The sequence below is a fragment of the Hyla sarda genome, chromosome 4, assembly GCF_029499605.1.
Source record: "Hyla sarda isolate aHylSar1 chromosome 4, aHylSar1.hap1, whole genome shotgun sequence".
Taxonomy (NCBI): Eukaryota; Metazoa; Chordata; class Amphibia; order Anura; family Hylidae; genus Hyla; species Hyla sarda.
The window spans coordinates 356,156,474-356,181,910 of record NC_079192.1 but is presented as its reverse complement, the minus strand read 5'-3'; the positions used below and the strand labels follow the sequence as shown (position 1 = coordinate 356,181,910).

The window sequence follows — 25,437 nt, the reverse complement described above, 5'->3', positions numbered from 1 at the left end:
TGGGTATTTACCCAAGGGGTTAGGTTGATGGAGCAAGTTGACAGCACTCACCAGAGCTTGGACTGTTTTGTATGTTTTAGAGATAAGCCTGATTTCTGGCTTGTGATCTTTAACACTGGACACTATTACCTTGGCGCAGATATCGGGAAGAAATCCTGAGAGTCCAGAACTGATGGGTGGAATGGCCAGAGTAGAAATTTCCTTCTTTCCTGCAAAATCAAGAATGTGGTGTATTGCGGACTCAAGCTGCCTCAAGCAGGCATCATGTTGAGCAGAGGAATATCTGGGACCAACAACATGTATTATCATGTTGCAAGGCAGTGTCCCAGAACCTGTAATGGCCAGTTGGGAGAAAAATTGAAAAAATTCAAAAATCTGCAGCACTTTTTAATTCCCTTGACTGTATCCACTGAGTAGATCTAAACATGTAAAAAATAATCTGAATCTAGAATGTCTGCTAGATTTCCTAAAGCTCAAAAATCCAAAGAAATCTTATTAAACAGTGCATTTCACTTTGTTTTGGAATGCTTTGCCTTGCAATACTGATGAGCGTTCACAGCAAGCCAGAGAAAGGGTGCAAAAAAATAACAGGCAAATTCTCCCTGAGCTCTGCCTTCTAAGTTAGATTTTAACCGCTGCAGTCAGTCACTTACGTCTAAGAATTCTCAGAACTCTTAGAAATTGAGAACAAACACAGCGGGGAGATAACCCATCGTTTTGTCTAGTCCTAGTGGGTCGACAAAAACCATCCCCCAGGCTTGTAGAGCCATTCGATGAGCACAGATAAGCTACAGATTTATAAAGAAATCGGCAGACTTACCGCATTCCGTGGAGTTGATCAGGCCCCTGGTCTAACAGCTCTACATCGCCCTGGATGGTTAGAAGTGTCGGTCCACCAGACTTGGCTCTTCCCTCGAGTGTGCTCCAGGAAACAGAATCCCACATCTGACACCAACTGTCAAGGATGGTTGCGGAAGAGGCCTTAAAATGTGCATGACTGCTGCTGTATAATGCAAGCCAGAGAAATGTCGACATAAAGAAACATACACCAGGCAATATGTTTGTATAAAACTTTCTCAGCAAGAAAACTGAGTTCCCAAGTGTTATCAGAGAGTTCTCCAAGAGTTCTGCCTTTATTTTACGGAAGAACATTAGTTTTACATTTGACAAAAGAGCGAGGTTAGTTAAGAAGTTTAAAATCATCATGTTACATTTTGATTGGTTAGTTGAGCTTATCTCTGTATATATTAGCATATTTAAGCATTTTTCTTTCTTGGCCAAAAACCCAGATCTTTGTCCTTCCATACAATCTGTATCTGCTTCAAATGTTTTGTCTTCTAATGTCTCATCTTGGGCCTTCTGGCATCATTCCAAGGTCTCAATCTTAGTTGCAAGCAAAGAGCAAGCTGGATATAGAGGTTAAGAGTAGATAACAAATATCTCTTTCCAGCATTAGAAATCGCATGACATGAATGGAGGGGGCGTGGCGTGACGTGACGTCCCGGAAACCCGGAGGTTTCTGAAAACTGGAGATTCTATGCGGGTGCTGCAGGGAGATCACGGGGGGGGTCTCAGCAGCGGGGCCCCCGCGATCAGACATTTTATCCCCTATATATATTGATCGCCAGTCAGAATCATTTTAATCATTTTGTCAACAGCACCCGGTCTAGAATTTATGCCCCATCCTTTGGATAGGGGATAAGTCCTTTTTCACCAAGGAACTCTGGTAAAGCTTTGGTAAAATGAAAGCTGAGCAGTGGTTGCTATGGGGAAAACCAGACCATTTTAGTCTTTAACCCCTTAAGGACATGTGCTGTAAATGTACAGCGCGGCTCTGATGCGAGCTTCATTCCCGGTGGGTTGCGGCGGCTGTCAGCAGCCACGGACCCGCCGATAATGGCGGACATCAGCGATCGCGCTTATGTCTACCATTAACCGCTTAAAGACCAGGCCATTTTACACCTTAGGACCAGAGCGTTTTTGCACATCTGTCCACTGTCACTTTAAACATTAATAACTCTGGAATGCTTTTAGTTATCATTCTGATTCCGAGATTGTTTTTTCGTGACATATTCTACTTAAACATAGTGGTAAAATTTTGTGGTAACTTGCATCTTTTCTTGGTGAAAAATCCCAAAATTTGATGAAAAATGAGAAAATTTTGCATTTTTCTAACTTTGAAGCTCTCTGCTTGTAAGAAAAATGGATATAGACCCCTTGAGGAACATAACAAGGAATAAAGTGAGCCTTAATACCCCACAGGTGTTTCACGACTTTTGCATATGTAAAAAAAAAAATATTTTTTTTCACTAAAATGTGTGTTTCCCCCCCAAATTTCAAATTTTTGCAAGGGTTAATAGCAGAAAATACCCGCCAAAATTTGTAACCCCATCTCTTCTGAGTATGGAGGTACCTCATAAGTTGGCCTGAAGTGCACTACGGGCGAACTACAATGCTCAGAAGAGGAGTGATATTTGGCTTTTTGAGAGCAAATTTTGGTCGGGGGGCATGTCGCATTTAGGAAGCCCCTATGGTGCCAGAACAGCAAAAAAAAACACATGGCATACCATTTTTTAAACTAGACCCATTGAGGAACGTAACAAGGAATAAAGTGAGCCTTAATACCCCACAGGGGTTTCACGACTTTTGCATATGTAAAAAAAAATTTTTTTTTTCACTAAAATGTGTTTCCCCCCAAATTTCACATTTTTGCAAGGGTTAATAGCATAAAATACCCCCCAAAATTTGTAACCCCATCTCTTCTGAGTATGGAGGTACCCCATAAGTTGACCTGAAGTACACTACGGGCGAACTACAATGCTCAGAAGAGGAGGAGCACCATTGAGCTTTTGGAAAGAGAATTCGTTAGGAATGGTAGTCAGGGGCCATGTGCATTTACAAAGCCCCCCGTGGTGCCAGAACAGTGGACCCCCCCCCCCACATGTGACCCTATTTTGGAAACTATACCCCTCACAGAATTTAAGTGGTGCAGTGAGAATTTACACCCCACTGGCATTTGACAGATCTTTGGAACAGTGGGCTGTGCAAATGGAAAATAAAATTTTTCATTTTCAAGGATCACTGTTCCAAAAATCTGTCAGACACCTGTGGGGCGTAAATGCTCACTGTACCCCTTATTACATGAGGGGTGTAGTTTCCAAAATGGGGTCACATGTGGGGGGGGGGGGTCCATTGTTCTGGTACCATGGGGGCTTTGTAAACACAAGTGGCCTTCAATTCCGGACAAATTTTCTCTTCAAAATCCCAATGACGCTCCTTCTCTTCTGAGCATTGTAGTGCACCCATAGAGCACTTTACATCCACATATGGGGTATGTTCTTCCTCAGAAGAAATGGGGTTACAAATTTTGGGGGGCTTTTTTCCTATTTTCCCTTGTGAAAATGAAAAATTTAGGTTGACACCAGCATTTTAGTGAAAAAAAAGTTTTTTTTTTTCATTTTCCCATCCAACTTTAACGAAAATTCGTCAAACACCTGTGGGTTGTTAAGGCTCACTATACCCCTTGTTACGTTCCGTGAGGTGTGTCGTTTCCAAAATGGGGTCACATGTGGGTATTTTTTTGTGTTTGTCAGAACCGCTGTAAAATTAGCCACCCCTGTGCAAATCACCAATTTAGGCCTCAAATGTACATGGTGTGCTCTCATACCTGAGCCTTGTTGTGCGTCCGCAGAACATTTTACGCCCACATATGGGGTATTTCTGTACTCAGGAGAAATTGCGTTACAATTTTTGGGGGTCTTTTTTTCCTTTTACCTCTCATGAAAATAAAACGTAAAGGACAACACCAGCATGTTAGTGTAAAAAAAAAATAATAATAAAAATAAAAAATATGTTTACACTAACAGGCTGGTGTAGACCCCAACTTTTCTTTTTCATAAGAGGTAAAAGGAAAAAAGTACGGAGTACGGAGATACCCCATGTGTGGCACTAAACTGTTTCCTTGAAATACGACAGGGCTCTGAAGTGAGAGAGCGCCATGCGCATTTGAGGACTAAATTAGGGATTGCACAGGGGTGGACATAGGGGGATTCTACGCCAGTGATTCCCATACAGGGTGCCTCCAGCTGTTGCTAAACTCCCAGCATGCCTGGACAGTCAGTGGCTGTCCGGAAATGCTGTGAGTTGTTGTTTTGCAACAGCTGGAGGCTCTGTTTTGGAAACACTGCCGTACAATAAGTTTTTTTATTTTTATTGGGGGGGGGGACAGTGTAAGGGGGTGTATATGTAGTGTTTTACCCTTTATTATGTGTTAGTGTAGTGTAGTGTTTTTAGGGTACGTTCTTACTGGCGGGGGTTTACAGTGAATTTACCGCTAGGAGCTTGCGCTGCGCGAAAAATTTGATGCAGCTCATACTTGAAGTAGTAAACTTACTGTAAACCCTCCAGTGTGAATGTACCCTGTATGTTCACATGGGGGGGGGGGGGGGCAAACCTCCAGCTGTTTCAAAACTACAACTCCCAGCATGTACTGACAGACCGTGCATGCTGGGAGTTGTACTTCTGCAGCAGCTGGAGGCACACTGGTTGGAACACCTAATTCTGTTACCTAACTCAGTATTTTCCAACCAGTGCGTCTTCAGCTGTTGCAAACCTACAACTCACAGCATGTACTGATCACCGAAAGGCATGCTGGGAGATGTAGTTATGCAACAGCTGGAGGGATCGCAGAGACAGCTGTTAAGGCATGCTGGGAGTTGCAGTTTTGCGACATCTGGAGAGCTATAGTTTAGAGACCACTTGCACAGTGGTCTCCAAACTGTGGACCTCCAGATGTTTCAAAACTACAACACCCAGCATGCCCAGACAGCAAACTGCTGTGTGGGCATGCTATCAGTTGTAGTTTTGCAAGATCTGGTGGTGCACAGTATAGAGATAACTGTCAGTGATCTCAAACTGTAGACCTCCAGCTGTTGCAAAACTGCAGCTCTCAGCATGCCTAAACAGCTCTCTGGGCATGCTGGGAGTTGTAGTTTTGCATCATCTGGAGGGTTACAGTTTAGAGACCACTATAGTGGTCTCAGACTGTAGACCTCCAGATGTTGCTAAGTAACTCACCGGCCTCCGTCCGATCCAGGGAGCTGCGTCGCCGTCCTCCTCTTCTTCCGACGATCGTCGCCCACTGTCGTCGCTGATGGGTAAGTGGATCTCTGCTGATCTGTATTGATCACGGCATCTGACGGGTTAAAGGGGTACTCCATTGGAAAACTTTTTTTTTTTAATCGACTGGTGCCAGAAAGTTAAATAGATTTGAAAATTACTTCTATTAAAAAATCTTAATCCTTCCAGTACTTATTAGCTGCTGAATACTACAGAAGAAATGTTCTTCTTTTTGGAACACAGTGCTCTCTGCTGACATCTCTCTCCATTTTAGGAACTGTCCAGAGTAGGAGAAAATCCCCATAGCAAACATATGCTGCTCTTGTCAGTTCCTAAAATGGATAGAAATGTCAGCAGAGAGCACTGTGCTCGTGATGTCAGCAGAGAGCTCTGTGTTCCAAAAAGAAGAAAGTGTCTTCTGTAGTATTCAGCAGCTAATAAGAACTGGAAGGATTAAGATTTTTTAATAGAAGTAATTTTCAAATCTATTTACCTTTCTGGCACCAGTCGATTAAAAAAAAAAAAGTTTTCCAATGGAGTACCCCTTTAACCCCTCAGATGCCGTGATCAATACAGATCACGGCATCTGCAGCAGTGCAGCACTTATAATGGCTAATCTGATCACCCGCAGCACTGCCGCGGGGATCAGATCAGCCAAGGTGACTGATGGAGGTCCCTTCACCTGCCTCCGTCTGTCTCCCCAGGTCTTCTGCATTCATCATTCAGCAGACCAGAGCAGAAGATAGCCGATAATACTGATCAGTGCTATGCCCTATGCATAGAACTGAACAGTTTTAGCAATCTAATGATTGCTATTAGTAGTCCCCTATGGGGACTAAAGTGTAAAATATTTTTTTTTAAATTATTTTAAAAAGGTTAAAAAAAAGTGAAAAAGCCCCTCCCAAATAAAGTTTTTTTTAAATCACCCCTTTTTCCCATATTAATACAAAAAAGTACAAAAATAAAATAAACATATTTGGTATCACCGCGTGCGTAAATGTCCACACTATAAACATATAACGTTAATGATCCCGAACGGCATTAACGTAAGAAAAAGGTAAAAAAAATCTCAGATTTTTTGTCACATCAAACTGCAAACAAATTTTATAAAAAGCCATCAAAAAGTCACATATATGCAAATGTGGTACCAAAACAAACTACAGATCATGGCGCCAAAAATGAGCCCTCACACATCCCTGAATACGGAAAAATAAAAGTTAGAGGTGGTCAAATTAGGGCAATTTTAAACATACTGATTTTGTAACAGCAGTGCAATAATAGAAAAGTATGTAACCATGGGTATCCTTTTAATCGTATTGTCGCTGAGAATAAAGAAACCATGTAATTTTTAAGATTTTTTGTTTAAAGCGTACCTGTGAGATCCAACAAAAACTTTATTTTAAATATATCACTCAGTACCTAATCCTGACCATGTGCATCTCATTTTTGTGTCTAGCACCTTTATTTGTTTTTTTATTACACTTTTAATTTAGCTCTCTAGTCTGAATTCCTCTCAAAGGGAGGAGGCGTGGCCTCACTGTGCAGGTCTTCGCCCCCTCCCTCAGTATGCTGTCGGCTCACATCTCCCCTAGCATTAGCAAAACTACAACTCCCCGCATGTCCTCACTGACAGTAACGGGACACAAGCTGACAGTGGGAGGCTTTTTCTTCCAGCTGTGAGCTCTGTGCTCACAGCTGTCAATCATTGAAGTGGGTCCATGACATAGGGGATGACGCATGGACACAGCAGGACTAGTATGTGTCCAAGCAGGCAGGGGAAGCAGTTGTTTGACAGGCTTTTTCAGTATGAAATACTGAAAATTTTCTAATGAAAACAATTGCAATACCTATTGGTTTTGCATGCTTTACAACATATATAACCTACAAATACGCCACTACAGCGGTTTGGGTAAACCCACTAAGAATAAAAAATATATGTAATAAAATAAAAAATCTAATAAAACCAATAAGCATCAAATTAATAAAATATATATTTTTTATTTAGATTGCAAAAAAAAGTACATATATCATACACAAATGAAGAAATAGTATATAGCATACATAAAAATAATAATCAATAGAGCAACTTGATAATGTATATTAATATATAAATATAAATAAAATATAAGCATAAAAAATGCAAAAGATGACGGACGGGAAAAAGAAGGTAAAAACAAGGACGTATGAATACGGGGGTCAATTGATCACCAATGGATCATAAAAAACACCTGTTGCTATAAAATTTGTGCCGATTTTAACAATAATAATAGCATAAAAAGTATATAACAGTGTGACATGTATATCAAACACAAGTGTACATAAAGTGCAATGTGCAACAAAAAAATAAAAAAAATATACAAAATAGGGATACACAAAAGCATATGTGTAGTATAAATACAAGTCAGTGCAAAAAGAACAAGACAAGTAAAGTGCTGAGAGTAAAGGTTTCAGAATATATATACTTGACCCCACATTTGAAAGAAAAGTAAGTTCCGCGTCCCTGCGATCACCTCCAACGCATTTCACCGTGACCGGCTTTCTCAAGGAGTACTCCTTGCGCTATTGATTATTATTTTTATGTATGCTATATAGCTATATACTATTTCTTCATTTGTGTATGATATATGTACTTATTTTATCTAAATAAAAAGTATGTATTTTATTTGATGCTTATTGGTTTTATTAGATTTTTTATTTTATTACATATATTTTTTATTGTTAGTGGGTTTACCCCATACGCTGTAGTGGCATATTTGTAGGTTATATAGTTGTTTTTGGGTTACCCCAATTATACTTATACCACAGTATATAGGACTTATTTTTAGGTTGTTTATGCTTTACAACATATCAAAAGTTTTTGTATCTGACAGTGCCCATTTAAATTTCCTTACACAAAAAATATTTGAGTTTACCATACATTTTATGGTAAAATGAGTGATGTCATTACTAAGTACATCTGGTCACGCAAAAAACAAGCCCTCATATTGGTCTGGGAATTGAAATATAAGAGTTAAGAATTTTAGAAGGCGAGGAGGAAAAAACAAAAATGCTAAATGAAAATTGGCTGTGTCCTTAAGGTCAAAATTGTCTGTGTCCTTAACCTGTTCAGGACACCGGGCATATGCATACACCCTGCATCCCGAGTCCTTAAGGACGTGGGGCGTATGCATATGCCTGTCGGAATTCCGGTCCCCGCCGCTAGCCGGTTGGGGACTGGACCAGAATGCCTGCTGAAATCATTTAGCAGGCACCCCGGCACATCGCCCAGGGGGGTCCTGAGATCAATTGGGGGTTTTCCCAGAAAATCGCATGTCAATTCAGACATGCGATTTTCTGCTATTCCGGGCTGATCGCGTCTCTGGTGACCCGACCACCCGGAAAATAGCAATGATCGGAGCTGTCAGGGACAGCCCCGATCATCTTGAGGGCTAGGAGTGAGGTCGCAGAGCTGCAATCTCCTCCTATCCCCTGCCATTGGTCAGAACTGATTCTGATCAATGGCAGAGCAGGACAGTGGGTTGCCATGTTGCCAACCCCCCGTTCTGCCCACCCCTGGATGTCGAGGGGATCATGGGAAGAAGATGGATGCCGGTACCTGCAGGAGAAGATGGCTGGAGATCCCCGATCGTCGCTGGAGACTGCTGGATCCTGGTTCAGGTAGGGAAACTACAGTGGGGGGGGGGGGAGGATTGAAAGTGAAAGTAAAGTGATCTTTACTGTGGAAACCACTAGGAAGGCCAAACTGCAACTCCCAGCATGCCCAGACAGCCAAAGTTGGGAGTTGTAACAAAACAAGTAGTTTTGCAACATCTGGAGGGTCACAGTTTGGAGACCACTGTTATAGTGGTGCCCAAACGGTAGCCCTCCAGATGTTGCCAAACTGCAATTCTCAGCATGCCTGGATTGCCCAGGCATGCTGGGAGTTGTAGTTCTGTAACATCTGTCACTTCAGATTTAGCAATTTTCATGAATTTTTTGAAAATTGCTGCTCTACTTTGAAGCCCTCTCATTTTTTCAAAAAGCAAAAATGTCAATTTTATGATGCCAACAAAAAGTGGACATATTGTATTTGTGAATAAAAATATAATTTATTGTGAATATCCATTTTCCTTACAAGTAGAGAGCTTCAAAGAAATTTGGGGATTTTTCACCAAAAAAGGATGCAAGTAATGCCGAAATTTACCACCAAATTAAAGTAGAATATGTCACGAAAAAACAATCTCAGAATATTCAGTAAAAGCGTTTTCACGTTATTAATTCGTAAAGCGACGGTGGTCAGAATTGCGAAAAAGGGCTCAGTCCTTAAGGTGAAAAAGGGCTGCGTCCTTAAGGGGTTAAGCAGATTGTTAAATAAAACAAATCACAAAGCATTAAGCAGAAGTGTATAAATTGCATTTTATTTTTGTTACATTGGCCCATATGTTAAGTCAGTCAGATGTGGCGTAGTTGACCAGCATTGTATGTTGAATGTGATATTAATTTATGGTGCTCTAAGACCAACCATTGTATATTGAATATATTTTAACTTGAAGGTTATTTATACTGTGTAGAATTCATCATTCTGTAATGGTGTAGTCCAGTAATGTATTCTTGGAATGTATATTTTTAAAGCTTCTCTGGGAAAAGCTGATTTCAGTTTTGCAATTTCAGATTGATGAGCAAATTGAAAGCATGTTTAACTCGAAGAAGAGAGTGAAAGACATGACAGGACCTGGGGTACCTGGTGCAACAGCAGGTGGTGTTGGAGCTGCAGGAGGTACAGGAGGAGCAGCTGCAGTGTCTAGTACCCTAGCGCCCACAGCAGGAAATGCGGAGAAGTTAGAAATTGCTAAACGTTTGGCCAAAAAGCTCAGTGTAAACAAAAACTTAGGTGCAGAAGCACAGGTAAGTGTAATACGAAATCTTTGTCATAGTGAAAAAAAAGTGATATTTTACTCGGGACCCAATCCTGATCATGTGCATATCATTTTAATGTGTCTCGGACCTATATATCCAGAGAAATAAGCATTTATCTGCTGGTGAGTTACTTTTTCATTGTGCAGGCTGGAGGGGGCGTGTCAGTCTGTCTCCCTCACAGGAGCAAGCTTGTGCAGTCAGCCAATCAGTACTCTCTACTCTGTAACCCTTTCCTCTCTGGTTTTATGCTGTACATGTTAAACAGAGGAAGATGCTTGGAGCTTGCCTGCAGTAATCAGAAGATCTTATGGTGAATTCATAACAGGATAAAATGTATAAATAAAAGAATAGATCTTTATAAAATTAGTGCAAGGATTTTTTAGATGAAAGTACAGCATTTTTATGTTCTATCTGTTTTATTTTCTCCTAGTAAAGCTGGATGCTAATGAGCATAGCTGTCACTATGTGTGCCATTAATCTTTCACAGACTCCTGAATGTCTGATCAACTTCTTTGTCATTCAGGAGTCCGAGAAAGCTTTGACTATTTCAACATGCTGGGAGTTGTAGTTTAGTAACAACTGAAGCTGCAATGTTTGTAAATAACTGATAGAGCGGTGTTGCCTCCAGCTGTTTTAAAACTACAGCTCCCAGCATGTCCACACATCCTTTATCTGTAGTTTTGCATACACAATAGAAATCTCCTATACTGGATACCGGTATGCTTTACATCCGGTTTCCAGTATGCTGTAAAATCTAGACTAGTCTGTCTGGCTAAAAGACAGGCGACCCCTAGTGGTGGCTATTTTGAGCTTGAATTTCAGGTGAAAATTAAATTATTTTTTTTTAACAGGTGTAGATTGTGAAATGTCATATTATGAGTCCTGCAATATATGAAAAGTTTTTAACAATGACAGTGCCTCTTTAAAGGTCTGCAGAAGGGGTGTAGCCTGCACAGAAGAAGCTAACACTTTTGGCTCAGTGTTGTCACCTAGTCGAAGAAGCCTGTACCCTGTATTCTTTGTTGGATATTACAAGTAACACAAAAACCCTTTATTTTCCATCTGTGCAAGTCATTGCACTGCTCTTTCTTTAAGTAGTTAGAGTCCATAAAGTTCAATATTTCTCCCTATTAATTCAGAGAAAGGCAAAAAAAACATTTATGAGGCTGATGCCAATTGGACAGAGGAAAATATTTGTTCTCGACTTATAGTAACCTAGTTTGTAACGTTGACTTGAGTCCATCAAGTTCAACCTAGAACCCTACTGTTTTGATCCAGAGGAATGCAAAACCCCCCATGAGGCTGATGCCAATTGCCCCCATGACAAAGGAAAAATTTCTTCCCAACTTAAATATAGCAATCAGAATAAATCCCTGGATCAATGTTCTATCCACATCTAGTATCTGTAACCTGTAATATATTTTCCAAATAAACATCCAGGCCCCCCTTAAATTTGTTTGAATCAGACGTCACAACATCATCTGGCAGAGAGTTCCATGAAGTCACTGCTCTCACAGTAAGGCATCTCTACAGCTGTGTTTACTGTCCACCAATACCCCCAAGTCCTTTTCAGTAGTAGTTTTATTTAACCCCTTCCCGACCCATGACCTACATGTAAGTCATGAACGGGAAGGTTTTCCCGACCTGTGACGTACATGTACGTCATGCAGATACTGGCCTCTACTCGCAGCATCCCGCTGTGTCCGGTAAGATGGTGGCTATCACTGATAGCCAGCCATCTTGCCTGCGGACCTCACAGCGATCATCTAATCAAATCTGACCAGCTGATGGCAGCGCTTCACATAGAAAAATCCTGAGCAGCGCAATATGTGTCACGGGGATCGGGACACACACACTGCTCTTCTAGGAGGCCCCAGTGTCCCTGATCTGCCCCCCTTCCCTCGGCGTCCCTTACCGTCCCAAGCGGACGACGCTGTGCCTTCTGTGCACGCCAGCATGCTTTACTTGCACTTTATTAATTTTTTTTTTTTTTTTTGTACAACAGCTCCCCCATGTGTCCTAAACATGTTACTGCAGGTTTTGTGCACTAGACACTAGGGGGGAGCTGTTGTAGAGTAGAAGAAAAAAATTTGTAAAATATATGGACATATATACTCGTATACATACGTGTGTATATACATATATATATGTGTGTGTGTGTGTGTATATACACACACACATATATATTTAAAATGTTATTGTTCCCCAAAAAAATGGGATTTTGAACTTATGTAGAAATTTTTTTAAAATGCTCGTAATAATATAAGCCTTCTAATGTCGTAAAAAAGTAAAAGAATGTTTAACAAATTATGCCAGCATAAATTAGACATGTTGTGGATGTGAATTAATTACTACATTTGGCATTTCTCTTACACGGAGAGAGTTTCAAATATAGAGAAATTAAAAAAATATATATTTTTCACAATATTTTAGTTTTTCACAAAAATCGCTTCATGTATCAACAAAAATTTACCACTAATATAAAGTACATTATGTCTCGAAAAAACTGTCTCTGAATTACTTTGCCTGGTAAAAGCAGTTCAACGTTATTACTACTTAAAGGAGATCTATAGTGCAAAATAACTTATCCCCCATCCGAAGGATAGGGGATAAGTTATAGATCACGGGCGGTCAGAGCGCTGGGGCCCCCCACGATCTTCGGTACGGGGCCGCGGCAATATATAGGAAAGGGGGCGTTCCGTCCCTGCATGACGCGGCTGCCGAGACGCCCCCTCCATGAATCCCATAGAGATACATGGAGGAGGAGTGTCTGCCGCAGCTTTCTGCTGGGGACGAAACTTCACTTCCGGCAGACTGCCGCGGCCCCGTCCTGGAGATCCCGGGGGGCCCCAGCACTCGGACCCCCCGCAATCTATAACTTATCCCCTATCCTATGGATCGCGGCATCCCGAACAGCTGTAGGACACGAGGAGGGTCTCCTACCTTGCCTCCTGGTGTCAGATTGCCGAATGACTGTTCAGTGCCTGAGATCCAGGCATGAGCAGTCAAGCGGCAGAATCATCGCAGTGGTTTCTTATGAGAAACCACTGATCAATGTTAAAGATCAGTGTGTACAGTGTTATAGGTCCCTATGGGAGCTATAACACTGAAAAAAAAAAAAAAAGTGAATAAAGATCATTTAACCCCTTCCCTAAAAGTTTGAATCACCCCCCTTTTCCCATTAAAAAAAAAGTGTCAAAAATAAACGTGGTATTGCCACATGCAGAAATGTCCGAATTATAATAATATATCGTTAATTAAACCGCACGGTCAATGGCGTGCACGCAAACAGTTTCCAAAGTCCAAAATAGTGCATTTTTAGTCACTTTTTATATAATGAAAATAATGAATAAAAAGTCCTATCAATGCAAAAACAGAACCGCTAAAAACTTCAGATCACGGCACAAAAAATGAGCCCTCATACTGCGCCATACGCAGAAAAATAAGTTATAGGGATCAGAAGAGGACAATTTTAAACGTATACATTTTCCTGCATGTAGTTATGATTTTTTCCAGAAGTACGACAAAATCAAACCTATATATGTAGGGTATCATTTTAATCGTATGGACCTACAGAATAAAGATAAGGTGTCATTTTTACCGAAAAATGTACTGTGTAGAAACGGAAGCCCCCAAAAGTAACAAAATGGCGTTTTTTTTGTTGTTTTTTTTTCAATTTTGTCTCGCAATGATTTTTTTTTTCCGTTTCGCCATAGATTTTTGGGTAAAATGACTGATGTAATTACAAAGTAGAATTGGTGGCGCAAAAAATAAGCCATCATATGGATTTTTAGGTGTAAAATTGAGAGTTATGATTTTTTAAAGGTAAGGAGGAAAAAATGAAAATGCAAAAACGGAAAAACCCTGGGTCCTTAAAGGGTTAAAGAGACACATGTCCGATTTGAAAAAACGGACCGGACTGGGTCATAAAGGCAAAAACTAGCTGGGTCATGAAGGGGTTAATGTCTTATTTAGCACATAATTGTATGTTTTGTTTTTATGGCCAAGGTTTCTAACTTTACATTTATCAACATTAAATTTAAAGGGGTATTCAAGGAAAAAACTTTTTTATATACCGTATATCTACTGGCTCCAGAAAGGTGAACAGATTTGTAAATTACTTCTATAAAAAATTTTTTTAATCCTTTCAATAATTATCAGCTGTTGAAGTTGAGTTGTTGTTTTCTGTCTGGCAACAGTGCTCTCTGCTTGTCTCAGGAACTGCACAGAGTAGAAGAGGTTTGCTATGGGGATTTGCTTCTACACTGGGCGTTTCCCGAGACGTGTCATAGAGCACTTAGACAGAATAACAACTCAACTTCAGCAGCTCATAAGTACTGAAAGGATTAAGATTTTTTAATAGATGTAATTTACAAATCTGTTTCTTTCTGGAGCCAGTTGAGATATATATATATATATATATATATATATACACACACACAAAAGTTTTTTTTCCTGGATAACCCCTTTAATTTGCCTTGTCTCTGCCCAAGCCTCCAGATTCCCCAGATCTCTGTAAAATTGTTATCCTCCTCTGTGGTAATCCCCTTTTATTCTCCTCTGTGGTAATCACCCAATTTAGTGTCACCTGCAAATATACATATTTTACACTGCAATGCCTCTACAAGGTCAATAATATAGATATTGAAAAGTGGAGCCAGTACTGACCTCTGTAATGCCCTACCAGTAACTGTCACCCAACCAGAGTAGGTTCTATTAATCCCCACCCTCTGCATCCTATCACTGAGCCAGGTGCTAATCGAATTACACATATCCTCCTCTAGTCCCAGCATCCTCATTTTATGTACTAACCTTTTGTGTGGTGCAGTATGAAATTAAATGCCTTAGAAAAGTCCAGATATGCAACATCCACAGCTTCACTCCGGTCCAGTCGATAAAGGACTTCCTCATAGTTACATAGTTAGTACGGTCGAAAAAAGACATATGTCCATCAAGTTCAACCAGGGAATTAAGGGGTAGGGGTGTGGCACGATATTGGGGAAGGGATGGGATTTTATATTTCTTCATAAGCATTAATGTTATTTTGTTCCAGGAATGTATCTAATCCTGTTTTAAAGCTGTTAATTGTTCCTGCTGTGACCAGTTCCTGAGGTAGACCGTTCCATAAATTCACAGTCCTCACGGTAAAGAAGGCGTGTCGCCCCTTGAGACTAAACTTTTTCTTCTCCAGACGGAGGGAGTGCCCCCTCGTCCTTTTGGGGGGGGTTTAACCTGGAACAGTTTTTCTCCATATTTTTTGTATGGGCCATTAATATACTTATATACGTTTATCATATCCCCCCTTAACGTCTCTTCTCAAGACTAAACAATTGTAACTCCTTTAATCGCTCCTCATAGCTAAAATGATCCATGCCCCATATTAGTTTAGTCGCGCGTCTCTGCACCCTTTCCAACTCCAACTTGGACAGGTGCCCAAAACTGAACAGCATATTCCAGGTGAGGCCCTACCAATGCTTTATAAAGGGGGAGTATTATGTCCCTGTCCCTTGAGTCCATGCCTCTTTTGATACATGACAATATCCTGCCGGCTTTGGAAGCAGCAGCCTGACATTGCATGCTATTCTGTAGTCTGTGATCTACAAGTACACCCAGATCCTTCTCTACCAGTGACTGACAGTTTAATCCCCCCCTAAGACATACGATGCATGCAGGTTATTAGTACCCAGATGCATAACTTTACATTTATCCACATTGAACCTCATTTGCCAAGTGGATGCCCAGACACTTAGTCTATCCACGTCATCCTGTAAATTATGCACATCCTCTATAGACTGTACCGTGCTACAAAGCTTGGTGTCATCTGCAAAGATAGAAACAGAGCTGTTAATACCATCCTCTATATCATTGATAAATAAATTAAACAGCGGGCCCGGTACTGAACCTTGGGGTACACCACTAATAACCGGGGACCAATCAGAGTACGAATCATTGACCACCACTCTCTGGGTACGATCCATGAGCCAGTGTTCAATCCAGTTACAAACTAAAATTTCCAAACCCAAAGACCTTAACTTACCTTTCAGACGTCTATGAGGGACAGTATCAAATGCTTTAGCAAAATCCAGAAACACTATATCCACAGCCATTCCTCTGTCAAGGCTTCTACTCACCTCTTCATAAAAGCAAATTAGATTGGTTTGACAACTTCTATCCTTAGTAAACCCATGCTGGCTATCACTTATAATACAATTATCCCCTATGTATTCCTGTATGTAATCCCTTATAAGTCCTTCAAACAATTTACCCACAATGCACGTTAAACTTACCGGTCTATAGTTTCCTGTAGAAACTAGAGCCCTTTTTGAAGATTGGCACCACAGTCGCCTTGCGCCAGTCCCTTGGCACAATACCAGACACCAGAGAATCTCTAAATATCATGAACAGGGGTACAGATATTACTGAATTTACCTCTCTAAGAACTCTTGGGTGCAATCCATCTGGTCCTGGAGATTTGCTTACATTTATATCACTTAACTTACCTTGTACCATCTCTACATTAAGCCAGTTCAGTACATTACATGATGTGTTACCAGCACTGAGCTGGCCAATGTCAGCTCCTTTTTCCATAGTGTATACAGAACTAAAGAACCCATTCAGTAGCTCCGCTTTCTCTTGATCGCCTGTGACAACCTCCCCATTATCATTATTAAGGGGTCCTACATGCTCTGTCCTTGGTTTTTTTGCATTTATATATCTAAAAAAATATTTAGGATTAGAAGCTGCTCAGATTAGTCTGACAGGACCAATCTTGCATAAACACATGTTGGTGCTCTGTTAGGTTATTTTCATTATGATAATCCAGAATGGTATATCTTAATGAAAATAACCTTTTGATACAGCACCAACATGGGTTTATGCAGGAGCCGTCTTGTCAGACTAATCTGAGCAGCTTCTATGAGGAGGTCCGTTAAAGATTTGTGTTTCCCCGGTGGTGTAGTGCAGGTAGTAGTAGGGGCAGTTGGCAATAGCCATGGGACAGATGGTAGTATAATCCCTTGTAGTGTTCGTGACACCAGGATGTAGTTGTATGGTGTAGGGCACTGCCGACAACCAACCCAGAAACGGGATATATTGAGTCCAAAGCAGGTTTTGATGCATCTGGAACTTTACTGAAGAAGGCAGTATAATTACATAGTTAGTACGGTCGAAAAAAGACATATGTCCATCAAGTTCAACCAGGGAATGTATAATGTTTCTTACAGTTAGCCAACTTCCACAGAGGTGACCGGGACACAGGGAACCTCTCAGGCTTGCATGGACTTGAAGTGGTAATGATGAGGCAGGCCACTGTGCTACTGTTATGACTTTGGTAGGGACCGTAAAGACTTGACTTGTAGACATAGATGAGACTTACAGATTAGATGTGGCTGCAGACTTGTAGGCTTTGGCCTAGCTGTAATGGACTGCACTTGTACAGGAATTGTGCTGGAACCAGAAAGAAAGAGAGCAAAGACTGAGAGCAGGAACTAAAAAGACCTAGTGTGGAGACTACAGCACTTTTTATATCAGGGGCTGGAGGTAGCTGGTTGCCATAGGCGTGCGCACGGGGTGTGCCGGGTGTGCCCAGGCACACCCTAATCCAGTGGCGTTGCGACCCGGGTGCGGCCCGCACCGGGTGACACCAAGACGCTCCGCAGCACCCCCCATCTGTGCCCGACCGTCCTTCACCAGCCCAGACCCCAGCTGTGCGGTGCAGTGCGCCTGTCCGTCAGGCGCACCGCACAGTGCTGCCTCCTGCTCCTGTCTGTGCCCGCCCTGCTCCGCTCTGGCTCACCTTCAGTTGGTCTGGTCATGTGACGGCGCGTTACTGCTGTCACATGACCATCAGGACGTCACGCTGTATTCAAGGACGCCGGCCCCAGAGCGTGACGTGACGGTACGCGGCTCGCGGGGGGGATAGGGTTAATCTGGGGGGTACTGCATTCCTACAGGGGGAAAGAGGGGGTTAAACTGGGGGGTTCTACCATCCTACTGGGGGGGGGGGTCGTCATCAGGGGGTACTACCTTCTAACAGGGTGGGGGGGATAGGGTTAATCTGGGGGGTACTGCATTCCTACAGGGGGAAAGAGGGGGTTAAACTGGGGGGTTCTACCATCCTACTGGGGGGGGAGGGGGTCATCAGGGGGGTACTACCTTCTAACAGGATGGGGGGATAGGGTTAATCTGGGGGGTACTGCATTCCTACAGGGGGGTAGAGGGGGTTAAACTGGGGGGTACTACCATCCTAATGGGGGGGGAGGGGATCTTCAGGGGGGTACTACCTTCTAACAGGGTGGGGGGATAGGGTTAATCTGGGGGGTACTGCATTCCTACAGGGGGGGGGGAGAGGGGGTTAATCTGGGGGGTACTGCATTCCTACAGGGGGGGGGGAGAGGGGGTTAATCTGGGGGGTACTGCATTCCTACGGGGGGGGGAGAGGGGGTTAAACTGGGGGGTACTACCATCCTACTGGGGGGGAGGGGGTCATCAGGGGGGTACTACCTTCTAACATGGTGGGGGGGATAGGGTTAATCTGGGGGGTACTGCATTCCTACAGGGGGAGAGGGGGTTAAACTGGGGGGGTACTACCATCCTACTGGGAAGGGGGGGTTAATCTGGGGGTACTACCTGCCTGCTGGAGGGAGGGGGTTAATCTGTGGGGTACTACCTGCCTGCTGGAGGGAGGGGGTTAATCTGTGGGTTACTACCTGCCTGCTGAAGGGAGAGGGTTAATCTGGGGGTACTACCTGCCTGCTGGGGGGAGGGGGTTAATCTTCGGTACTACCGGGGGGGGGGGGGTTAATCTGGGGCCCCGAGTAGGCAGGTAGTACCCCCAGATTAACCCACTCCCCCCCCAGTAGGATGGTAGTACCCCCAGATTAACCCCCCCCCCCCCCCCAGTAAGAAGGTAGTACCCTCAAATTAACCCCCTCTTCCTGCCAGTAGGAAGGTAGCACCCCCAGATGCTCGTGGCCTCCATGTCTATTTTGCTTTTGTGGGGAACTGTACTGCACCTAATGTGGCGAATTATACCGCACCTAATGTGGGGGAACTATACTGCACCTAATGTGGGAACTATACTGCACCTAATGTGGGGAACTATACTGCACCTAATATAGGGGAACTGTTATGCACATAATGTAGGGGAACTGTACTGCACATAATGTGGGGGAACTGTACTGCACTTAATGTAGGGGAACTGTACTGGTGCAGTACAGTTCCCCCACATTAGGTGCAGTACAGTTCCCCCACATTAGGTGCAGTATAGTTCCCCCACATTAGGTGCAGTACAGTTCCCCCACATTAGGTGCAGTACAGTTCCCCCACATTAGGTGCAGTACAGTTCCCCCACATTAGGTGCAGTACAGTTCCCCCACATTAGGTGCAGTACAGTTCCCCCACATTAGGTGCAGTACAGTTCCCCCACATTAGGTGCAGTACAGTTCCCCCACATTAGGTGCAGTACAGTTCCCCCTCATTAGGTGCAGTACAGTTCCCCCTCATTAGGTGCAGTACAGTTCCCCCTCATTAGGTGCAGTACAGTTCCCCCTCATTAGGTGCAGTACAGTTCCCCCTCATTAGGTGCAGTACAGTTCCCCCTCATTAGGTGCAGTACAGTTCCCCCTCATTAGGTGCAGTACAGTTCCCCCTCATTAGGTGCAGTACAGTTCCCCCACATTAGATGGCACCTAATGTGGGGGAACTGTACTGCCAACCTAATGTGGGGGAACTGTACTGCCAACCTAATGTGGGGGAACTGTATTGCAAACCTAATGTGGGGGAACTGTACTGCCAACCTAATGTGCTGGGACTTATACTGCCAACCTAATGTGGGGGAACTATACTAACTGTGTGCGTATATATATACATATATGCACGTGCGCAGCGTGAGTTTGTGCTTTAGGGTGCACACCCTAATGCAATAGGCTGCGCACGCCTATGCTGGTTGCCTGTGGTTACCTGTGCCTCTGGAACTCTGGTTATCAGGTGATCACATATCACATGACCTATGGAAGTTCCTATACAGTTTAAACATCCTAATAACCTTTGCACATAGCTTATATTCACTATACAATACCTAAAATAAACATGCATAATTAATGTACAATAGGAATCATAATAATGACCTAGGGGGAAACCCTGCAGGAGAGCCCTGTGGACTTGAGGGACTATACCTGAGGGAACTCTAGGAACTGTACAGAACCATGTTCTGTACCGGTACACGACAGATTTGACCAGGGTAAAGCTGTTCATGTTATATATCCAGACTTTTCTAAGGTGTTTGATTCTGTGCCACACAAGGTTAGTACATAAAATGAGGATACTGGGACTAGAGGAGGATATATGTAAAGGGGTTAGCATCTGGCTCAGTTACAGTAAGCAAAAAGTGAGTATCAATGGAACCTACTCTGGTTGGGTGACAGTTAGTAGTAGGGTATTACCGGTGTCAGTACTGGGTCCACTTCCTTTCAATTTGTTTGTTAATGACCTTGTAGAGGGATTACAAAGTAGAACTTCTATATTTGCAGGTGACTGTAAACTGGGTAAGGTGATTACCACAGAGGATGAGAACATAATATTACAGAGGGATCTGGGAAAGCTGGAGACTTTTGCACAGACACTGCAAATAAAGTTTAATGTGGATAAATGTAAGGCTATGCACTTGGCCACATAAAGTGTACTATTATGTGCAAAATAATAACACATTAGGTAAAGCTTCTACCGGAAAAGACTTGGAGGTACTGGAGGCACAGTAAGCTCAACAATAGTGATAAGTGCCAGACAGCTGCTGTCAAGGCTAACAAAGTCATGGGGTGCATCAAGAGAGTTATAGAGGCACGAGACAAGGAAATAGTTTTTGCCTCTTTATAAATCACTAAGACTACATATCAAGTATTGTGTCCAATTCTGGGCCCCTGTATATAAAAAGCCCATGCTAAACTGTAGAGGGTGCAGAGGAGGATGACCATGTTAATTGATGGTATGGAAGGAATTAAAGGGGTACTCCAGGGAAGTTAAGGAAAATAAATATGCCCCAAAGCCACCACAATACCTGTTCGGTGTCCCCTGTAGTTATTCACATGATTTTGGCAGCTCCTTTGGCCCCTGATGTCTCCTAAATACCTTTTCCTTGTTTGCTGTACAGAGACAACTCCCAGAATTCATTGCAGGTCTGTGTAATGGCTGCCAGCCAACTGCTTACACTATCTGTGTGCAGGCTTACACTGCAGATCACACACAGATACACACTGGGGGAGATTTATCAAACTGTGTGAGAGAAAAAGTGGAGGGAGTGGCTGTACAGCCAGAGCTCTAGCCTAATCAGAAATCAGACATAGATCAGGTGATGTTTTCTTGATGGGAGGGGCTGCTCTCACTGAGGAGACAACGTGGATCTAAAAAATGAATTTTTCTCTCACTTCTTGCATGTAAGTGACAGCTGAAAGAGGAAAACTGTTGTATATAGCTAATGAATTATATTTAGACAAATTCATAGGTTGGTGAGAGGGAAAGAATGGAATATGGATTTAGTTCCCCGGAGTACCCCTTTAACCCCTTAAGGACACATGACGTACTGGAACGTCATGTGTCCACTCCCGATCTATAACGCGGGGCCACGGCGTGGCCCCGCGTCATAGCGGGTCGGGCCCGGCCTCTAACAACGGCCGGGACCCGTGGCTAATAGCGCGCGGCATTGATCGCTGTGCCGCGCGCTATTAACCCTTTAGACGCGGCGTTCAAAGTTGAACGCCGCGTCTAAAGTGAAACCGAAACCATGCCGGCTAGCTCAGTGGGCTGTTCGGGATAGCCGCGGTGAAATCGCGGCATCCCGAACAGCTTACAGGACAGCGGGAGGGCCCCTACCTGCCTCCTCGCTGTCCGATCGCCGAATGACTGCTCAGTGCCTGAGATCCAGGCATGAGCAGTCATGCGGCAGAATCATCGATCACTGGTTTCTTATGAGAAACCAGTGATCAATGTAAAAGATCAGTGTGTGCAGTGTTATAGGTCCCTATGGGACCTATAACACTGCAAAAAAAAAGTGCAAAAAAAAAGTGAATAAACATCATTTAACCCCTTCCCTATTAAAAGTTTGAATCACCCCCCTTTTCCCATAAAAGAAAAAACACAGTGTAAATAAAAATAAAAATAAACATAAATGGTATCGCCGCGTGCGGAAATGTCCGAATTATAAAAATATATTGTTAATTAAACCGCAAGGTCAATGGCGTGCGCGCAAAAAAATTCCAAAGTCCAAAATAGTGCATTTTTGGTCACTTTTTATATCATGAAAAAATGAATAAAAAGCGATCAATAAGTCCTATCAATGCAAAAATGGTACCGTTAAAAACTTCAGATCACGGCGCAAAAAATGAGCCCTCATACCGCCCCATACACGGAAAAATAAAAAAGTTATAGGGGTCAGAAGATGACAATTTTAAACGTATTAATTTTCCTGCATGTAGTTATGATTTTTTCCAGAAGTCCGACAAAATCAAACCTATATAAGTAGGGTATCATTTTAATCGTATGGACCTACAGAATACATATCAGGTGTCATTTTTACCGAAAAATGTACTACGTAGAAACGGAAGCCCCCAAAAGTTACAAAACAGCGTTTTTTTTTAAATTTTGTCGCACAATGATTTTTTTTCCCGCTTCACCATAGATTTTTGGGCAAAATGACTGACGTCATTACAAAGTAGAATTGGTGGCGCAAAAAATAAGCCATCATATGGATTTTTAGGTGTAAATTTGAAAGAGTTATGATTTTTTAAAGGCAAGGAGCAAAAAACGAAAATGCAAAAACGGAAAAACCTCCGGTCCTTAAGGGGTTAAGTACCAAGACAGATAATCAAGCTTCAAGCTTGTTTAGAGAAAATTCATCTTAGGGCCTATTTGATTGTACTGTCCATTCATATATTTGTACATTGCTGAGATCTCTCTAGTCATCTTTTCATACCTATGCTGGTAACCATGACAAGGGGTATCCTCTTTGTCTAGAGGAACGTAGGTTTCACCTTCATCACAGCCTGGATGTTTTTCTGGACATTAGATTTTATTGATACTAGATTTTTAGGGACGGAATGTTGATCCAGGGATTCTGTCATGGCGCAATTGGCATCAGCCTCATGGGGGGTTTTAGTCTTCCTCTGGATCAACACAGTAGGGTTTTAGGTTGAACTTGATGGACTCTTGTGTTTTTTTTTTTTTTTTTTCAACCTTTATGAACTTTTGCCTAAAAGAAAGGGCAGATTTTCTCAACCACCACAAGCCACACCAAGTAGAATGTTGACTCAAGTCTGTTTTTCCACAGGATAACCATCTGTGGGGGATGCCTCATATTGTTTTTTTTTTTTTTGCCACAAGGGTTAATCAACAGACTTCTGGTTCTCTGAACCCAGCAGACTCGCTATGACCAGTAGATGCATTAGGCCATGTATGGTTGATTTTTGAAATACACAAAAAAAAATATGCTGAGCCCTTTAAGGACCGAGCTCATTTTGGTCTTAAGGACCAGAGCATTTTTTTGCACATCTGACCATTGTCACTTTAAGCATTAACTCCTTAAGGACCTAGGGCGTATGGATACTCCCTGGCTTTCTGGTACTTAAGGACCCAGGACGTATCCATACACCCGTGGGAATTTCGGTCCCTGCCCGGACTGGGGTGACTGCTGATATCGATCAGCAGGCACCCCGTGCAAATGCCCAGGGGGGTCATCAGACCCCCCCCCATGTCGGCGGTCGATACGAATCGCAAGTGAATTCACACTTGCGATTTGCGGCTATTCTGGGTCATACGGGTCTATGGTGACCCGGAATATAAGGGGGATCGCAGTTGTCTAAGACAACTACGATCCCCCTGAAGGGATAGGAGTGTGGTGGCAGGGGTGCCACCCCTCCTATCCCTGCTATTGGTCGTCAGAAGCGACTACCAATAGCAGATCGGGGGCGGAGGGGTTAATTTTCGTTTTCACCCATCCTACCCACCCACAATAGGCGGGGCAGAATGGGGACACCGAAGAGGACAGACAGAAGATCCACTTACCATCCGGAGGCTGCGGGCGACAGTGATCGGCGGGCAGCAATGTCGTGTGGCAGAAGAGGACGGCTCCCTGGATCCTATGGAAGCCGGTAAGTTGCCTACCAACATCTGGAGTGCTACAGTCTGAGACCATTATACAGTGGTCTCTAAACTGTAGCCCTCCAGATGTTGCAAAACTACAACTCCCAGCATGCCCAGACAGCTGTTTGGGCATGCTGGAATATGTAGTTTTGCAACAGCTGGAGGGCTACAGTTTGAGACCATTATACAGTGGTTTCTAAACTGTATCCCTCCAGATCTTGCAAAACTAAAACTCCTAGCATGCCCAAACAGCTGTGTGCTGTCTGGGCGTGCTGGGATTTGTAGTTTTGCAACATCTGGAGGTCCACAGTTTGGCAATCACTGTGCAGTGGTCTATAAACTGTAGCCCTCCAGATGTTGCAAAACTGCAAATCAGCTATCTCGGCATGCTGGGAGTTGTAGTTGCGTACCTCCAGCATTTGCATAACTACATCTCCCAGCATGCCCTTCGGTGATCAGTACATGCTGGGAGTTGTAGTTTTGCAACAGCTGGAGGCACACTGGTTGGAAAATACTGAGGTTAGGTAACAGAACCTAACTGAAGGTTTTCCAACCAGTGTGCCTCCAGCTGTTGAAAAAGTACAACTCCCAGCATGCACGGTCTGTCAGTAATGCTGGGAGTTGTAGTTTTGAAACAGCTGGAGGTTTGCACCCCCCATGTGAATGTACAGGGTACATTCACACAGGCAGGTTTACAGTTCAAGTTTGGGCTGCGGCTAATTTTTCGCCGCAGCGAAAACTCCTAGCGGGAAACTCACCGTTACACGCCAGTGCAAATGTACCATAAAAACACTACGCTACACTAACGCATAATAAAGGGTAAAACACTACATAAACACCCCCTTACACTGTCTGTCGTCCCCCCCCCCCCCAATAAAAATGAAATATGTATTGTACGGCAGTGTTTCCAAAACGGAGCCTCCAGCTGTTGCAAAACAACAACTCCCAGCATTTCTGGACAGCCACTGACTGTCCAGGCATGCTGGGAGTTTAGGAACAGCTGGATGCACCCTGTTTGGGAATTACTGGCGTAGAATACCCCTATGTCCACCCCTATGCAATCCCTAATTTAGTCCTCAAATGAACATGGCGCGCTCATTTCGAAACCCTGACGTATTTCAAGGAAACAGTTTAGGGCCACATATGGGGTATTTCCGTACTCGGGAGAAACTGCACTACAAATTTTGGGGGACTTATTCTCCTTTTACCCCTTATGAAAAGGAAAAGTTCGGGGCTACACCAGCCTGTTCATGTAATTTTATTTTTTATTTTTTTTACACTAACAGGCTGGTG

The 25,437-nt window shown here is 43.1% G+C and overlaps 1 protein-coding gene across 1 annotated transcript in view; it reads left to right on the top strand.

The window, feature by feature from the left end:
• The window catches only part of DDX46 (DEAD-box helicase 46), a gene marked incomplete in the record, with an annotated part of 414,922 nt that overhangs the window by 320,861 nt on the left and 68,624 nt on the right, over nt 1-25,437 (top strand). The window contains 1 exon segment of the mRNA XM_056516636.1: nt 9,769-10,002. Coding sequence (XP_056372611.1) covers nt 9,769-10,002 — 234 coding nt within the window.